This window comes from Triticum urartu, chromosome 3, assembly GCF_003073215.2.
Source record: "Triticum urartu cultivar G1812 chromosome 3, Tu2.1, whole genome shotgun sequence".
Lineage (NCBI taxonomy): Eukaryota > Viridiplantae > Streptophyta > Magnoliopsida > Poales > Poaceae > Triticum > Triticum urartu.
The window spans coordinates 468,484,394-468,489,896 of NC_053024.1; the positions used below are offsets into that span (position 1 = coordinate 468,484,394).

Consider the following 5,503-nt stretch of genomic DNA (forward strand, 5'->3'; position numbering starts at 1 on the left):
CACTCTCGGTCTCTGCATCTGAACGATGCATGCAGCCACTTTATTAATTATTCACATAAGATCTTATAAAGTGATACAACAGTAAGATTAAAGCCACCGTCTAGGTAACAACTGTCGCTACTCCTATCCAGTTGATGAAGGGATGCTGATAGTTTGGGCCTAATACCAAACAGACCTCGCAGCGAAACCTAACATCTAAGACCTGAGGTCCCAATCAGGACGCCTCCGGGTATGAGGCACCCACCAGTCCGACGCACTTCTCAACCAGGACGCCTGCCGGGTATGAGGCCGCCGCAGCCACCTGCCACCAATCCATCTTCAGTGTTGTACTGCTGCATCCACCTTGCCCGGCCTCTCTGCCATCGACGCCACCATGACGCCAGACAACGTCACCCTCCTGCTTGAGTCCCTCGCCACACATCGGACGACGAGTCTTCACTGCGCCACGCCGCCAAGATACGCCACCATTAATGTGTAGGATGAAGCACCGCTCCACCAAATAATGCGTCCACTGGTCCCTCGAGCCCGTGCACACCTCCAAGAATGATGCCACAAGAGAGAAACAACACGATAATGCCGCCGTCATCCGATTTACTGATCTAGGGTTTCCCCCGAAGGTAGCAAATAGTGGCCTGGAACGTCTCAACATCGATGCCTTCAACAAGGGAACGACACCGAATAGTGCCGCCATCGCTGGCCTCGGCAGCAGCCGCGAGCAGGTCTTCACCCAGATCTATTCCAATGGCCTCCATCAAGCTTCTTGTGCACAGATCGTCCAACACCGCGGCCGCCGCATCGCCCATCGCAAGTCCATAGCCGCCGACACATCCTCCGCCACCCCAGGATCCAGCCCTCGCTGGCCGCTGAGTCCTGCCGCCGGACGCCTGATGCGCATCGGACCGGGACGCCAACGACCGCGGCCAGGCCCCGACCAGATCTGGGAAGAGGAATCAACCTCCACCGCAGCATCTAGCCACGCGCCGGAGCATCCAAGCCCCGCCAGCCCCCGGCCAGCACCCGCCACGGAGCCTCGCACCCCTAGGTCGCCGTACCCGCAAGTCCAGATCGAAGCTCCCGAGGCCCTCCTCCAGCCGCTAGATGCTCCCAAGACGAGAGGGAAGAAGAGACCTAGGGGAAACACCCCGCCGCCGCCATCACTGAAGCCCGCCCGGGCTTCGCCGGCGGCGCCTCAGGCGGCGGCGCGACGAGGGAGGGGAAGGGAAGGGCGGTTGTAATATGGACTTCTCTCTTGTTTTGTTGTTGTTCCTTTTCGTTAAAACCTTGACACATTTTTCTTAACTAATGGAGGAGACAAATCTTTAGTTTGAAGAAAAGCATGTCTGCACTATTGTTTCTCCATTCGCAGGACAAAAACATGTCACATTTTTCTTAATAAATGAAGGAGACAAATGACGTCCAAGCTTCGGTTAGTGCTAGAGCACATCCGGATGGCAATGAATGGCATTGCCCAAAATACATCAGTTCTATTTCCTCCGTTCCAAAATACTTGACTTTCATTTGTTCAAAAATAAAAATACCTATATATTAAAGCATGTCTAGATATATCTATATTTTGATAAATGGAAGGCATGTATTGTGGAACGGAAGGAGTACACCTCAAAAAGAGAGGGGGTCATTCTGTCTTCTTTCAAGGAGTGGATGCACTCTGGCTCAGCTCTGTTCAATCACAGCCATGACACCCTTCACCCTTCACCGTCAGAAACTCAGTAGTTGATGGATACTGTCAGGACAAGGCAAAAGCGACCGTCGCCATGGCGATGAGTAGAATCACATGAACCGCCTGCGTAAACACAACCCAGGTGCTGGCTTGTCACGGTCTATGTAAATGCATATGCATGCGCTGATCGAGCAAGCCAATCAAGAAACCGTACCTGCCGCGCTCCTTGTGAGTCCGCCATGGGCGGGAGGTATCCGCGCAGGCCGACGTTGTAGACCGGCGTGCCGTCGGGGTAGAAGAGCCCGTAGTTACGCTCCGACGCCGGGCCGGGCTTGAGGTTCTCGTTGAAGAGCGCGAAGACGTAGACGTCGATGGGCACCGCCGGCCGCAGCGGCGTGCCCTGCTTCATCTCTATCCTCCTCAGCAGGTTCCCGATGTAGGTCCCGGCGTGCTGCGGCGTGGCGCCCACCTCGTCGGGGTCGCCCCGGGACGGCCACCCGGTCTCGGAGACCTTGACGTCCACGTCCGTGTGCCCCAGCGCCTTGATGGCCGAGTAGACGGCGTCCACCTGCGCGTACAGCATGTTGTCGTAGTTGAGCCCCGTGCTGGGGTCCGTGACGCCGGCATTGGGCTGGAAGAGCACGTAGTCCAGCGGCACGCGCGCCGGGTCGTCCTTGTAGGCGAAGAACGGGTAGCAGTTGATGAGGAACGGGGCCCTCGTCGCCGACAGGAACTTGAGGAACGGCTGCAGGTGCGCCACGGCGCCCGGGGCGAACGCGCCGGCGGAGGGCGGGTAGGAGACGCCCATGATGTCCAGCGAGTGCGCGGTGGTCACGTTCACGCGGCCCTGCAGGCCGAGCGTCCCGAGCGCCTGGTGCACCGAGTGCATGGCGGGCAGGAGGCTGGCCTGCAGGGCGGTGTCGTTGCCCTTGAACGCCTCGTTGCCGACGGTGATGCAGGTGATGCGCGCGCCGGCGCGGAGGTGCGGCACCACGTGCTGCTGGAGCCACGCCTGCGCCGCCGTGGAGCTCACCATCGCCGGGACGTGCTCGTTGCCGATGCCGATCACGAACTCCACGCCCGTGCCGAGGAAGGCGCGCAGGACGTGCGGGTCGGCGTCGTAGAGCTTCACCTTGCTGATCTTGATCGACCGGAGCAGCGTCGACACCCGCCCCGGCGCAGGGAGGTTGTCGGCGATCTGCCCGTAGTTGACGCCGATGGACAGGGAATCCGCCACAATCACCTGCTCTGCAAAATTAATTGTTGTTCGGTCATTTCTACATACACGGCGATCGGTACTATCGCTGCGAATGTGAAATCCATTCATTTGGTTCATTTTCTCCATAATTTTTCATAATTGTCATAAAAACATAGCGATTTATCAGTGTGTCAGTTACCAACTCATACTGTATGCCATCAGTGCAAGGCGATCGGAACAAAAGAAAAGCAATCTATAGGTAATATAATAGTACAAGCGTACAGTTACATTCAGATGGAGATCGAGGGGGTGCGTGATCCAATGGAAGAGAAGCAAGATTTCACTGGACCACATGGTCAAGTGGTGTGGTTGAGCCCTACCAAAAACTAATACAATACCACCATATTAAAATCCAATTATTCCAAAATTCCACGTGCATTACTGGAGAAGTGGCGAACCCTTTACTTTCAACTATCGCCCAAGTTGCGAGCATATTAAATTTAATTAGCTGCAGACTGCGGAATAATAAGAAAATGATAAAAGGCAGCCTTTGCGGAGAAACTTTGTGGAGAAAGCAAGCACAGCTCAGGGCCAGATCGTCAGATGCGCGAAATTGGGAGAGAAAACAATGGAAATGCCAACGCGGGGTAATATATCATACTCCTACAGCATGCTTGTAAAGAGTGAGTGAAAGCTGATACGTTTTGTTTTTCGTCGAATAACAAATCTCAGCGTATCATTTAAAGTTCACAGTTTTTGTCGCCGCAGCCACAGTGGGCGGTGCATTACTTGCGGCATGGAACGCCAAGATAGGGGCGCCATGTCGCCTTGGCTGTGTTGTAGCCAAAACCACCAACACCTAGATATGCTTAATCTCAGCAGATGCACTTACCAGATAATCAATGGCAACTCCAGCAAATGCGACCACTTATCAGAAGTACTGTTGGTACTAACGACTTGCAAAACGACAGCCCGTTTTTTGCCCTTGTAATAGTAAAATGCTCTTTGCATGCACAGGGAAAATAAATATAGGAGCAATCGACACAGAAGATGGCCGACGATAAGCACAGAAGCAGGGAATGGACGACCATTGTGACGACGCGCGCGTACGTACGAGATCTCTAGAGCCCGGGTTATACTGGGGTTCGCAGCGCACGCAGACGGATGGAACTCACCTGTGAGGAGGACGGCGAGGGCCAGGAGTACTCCGGCGGCCGTACCAACGGAGGAAGCTGCTCTCGACGGCGCCCGAGCTGATGCCGCCGCCATCCTTCCGATCCGGCCGCGCGAGTACGGCGTACCGGGCCCCTGACCAGTCCAGGGAGAAGAGCCAAGCGGGTAGAAGAAGCTAGGGGGAGAGCAAAAGCTAGCAAGGCCTCCTCGGCCAGGTGTGTTGACCTTATGCTCCACCGGCCGCCGTATCTGTGCTTGTGCCCGACTGCCCGTTGGCTTGTGTTCTTCTTGGATCACGCGCGCGAATGGACTGGCGTAGGGTTCACGAATGGCCTAGTATTTAAGCAGCGGAAGGGAGGCTAGGCTCAGGCTGCTCTGCTGCAGTGTTGAGAAGCTAGCAGGTGGTGGTGTGGCTTGACTTGTGCGTGCCGGTGCCGGTGGGAAGCACGGAGGAAGACGGTGGGAGGCAAGAGGGATATGACAGTGTGCTACCTCCGCCTCGTCGGCTGCGGATCTCTGACCGGTCTTCCGTCTCTTTCAGGTCGCGGCTGCAGGAGCACGGTGTTATGCTGCCGGTGGGAGGCACGGTGGAAGCCGAGCTGGACCTCACGTACTGTCTGTCCCAAGCTTTTCAACGACCCCGTGCGCTTATTTGCGTTGTGCTGCTGCTTGCAGTGCCAATGCATGGTTGTTGGGCTCTGGTGAAGTGAAAGCATGGGCTGCGCCAGGAACGTGTGCGAGCAAGTGAGCATCCTTCATTCAGGCCAACTCCACTGCACGACCCAAACGGACGTCCGATTTAGTCAGATTTCGTCCGTTTGAGACGGCAATGACTTCGTCCATGTCCGTTTCTATCCGTTGGATCGTGGGTGCGACCAACGCGCGGCCGCATCCCAAATCATGTTCGGGATGATCGGTAGAGGTTCGAGCAAAGGATGGCTTTTCTGACGTCCCTATCCTCTCTCTCTCTCCCCACGCCGACCATGGCCGCCGATCAGCGGTGCCGACGACGCGCGTGGTCGCCGATGCGCCGGAGTCGGTGGTTGTGGGCACGTCCGTGTACCACTGGGCTCGTCCCGTGTACCGCAGCAGACGTCCGACCCGGGGGTCCTCGGACCCGCACCCGACACGCGCGCCATGGCGGGGCCAGAGGGTGGGGCAAGCCCGTGCCAGGTGGGGCCGCCGGCTACAGGTCATGCGGGCTGCGACTAGGGTGGCGGAGGAGATAAGATCCCCACCGACCCGCTCAATTCCAGATCTCGATCTCCTCCTCCACCACTTCTGGGAGGCGCCTAGGGTTTCGACGCCTAGGGTTTCCCCGTCGTTCGGCTGGTGGGAGGGGAAGGCGGGAGGAGACCACAGATCCTTCGCTCAGGTCGCTGCATCTCCGCCACGCGTGAGTCAGCCCACTCCCATGGCGGATCGAGGAGCGGAGAACCGCGGCCATCGGCTTG

The 5,503-nt window shown here is 56.9% G+C and overlaps 1 protein-coding gene across 1 annotated transcript; it reads right to left on the reverse strand.

The window, feature by feature from the left end:
- Positions 1–1,410: 1,410 nt before the first annotated feature.
- LOC125544395 (glucan endo-1,3-beta-glucosidase 14-like) lies at positions 1,411–4,587 on the reverse strand. The gene is made up of 3 exons (XM_048708074.1): positions 4,052–4,587; positions 1,893–2,926; positions 1,411–1,801 (listed from the first exon to the last, which is right to left on the reverse strand). Exons 1-3 carry the CDS (start codon positions 4,143–4,145, stop codon positions 1,745–1,747), a joined length of 1,185 nt encoding a protein of 394 aa, XP_048564031.1. The 5' UTR covers positions 4,146–4,587; the 3' UTR covers positions 1,411–1,744.
- Between the last annotated feature and the right edge of the window lie 916 nt (positions 4,588–5,503).

Excerpts from the sequence above, each read along its gene's own strand:
- LOC125544395 (XM_048708074.1), bottom strand. The coding sequence starts at position 4,145 with ATGGCGGCGGCATCAGCTCGGGCGCCGTCGAGAGCAGCTTCCTCCGTT. Across the intron at positions 2,927-4,051 it reads CCTCGCCGTCCTCCTCACAG|AGCAGGTGATTGTGGCGGAT; the intron begins GTGAGTTCCATC and ends TTAATTTTGCAG. Across the intron at positions 1,802-1,892 it reads ACTCACAAGGAGCGCGGCAG|GCGGTTCATGTGATTCTACT; the intron begins GTACGGTTTCTT and ends GTGTTTACGCAG.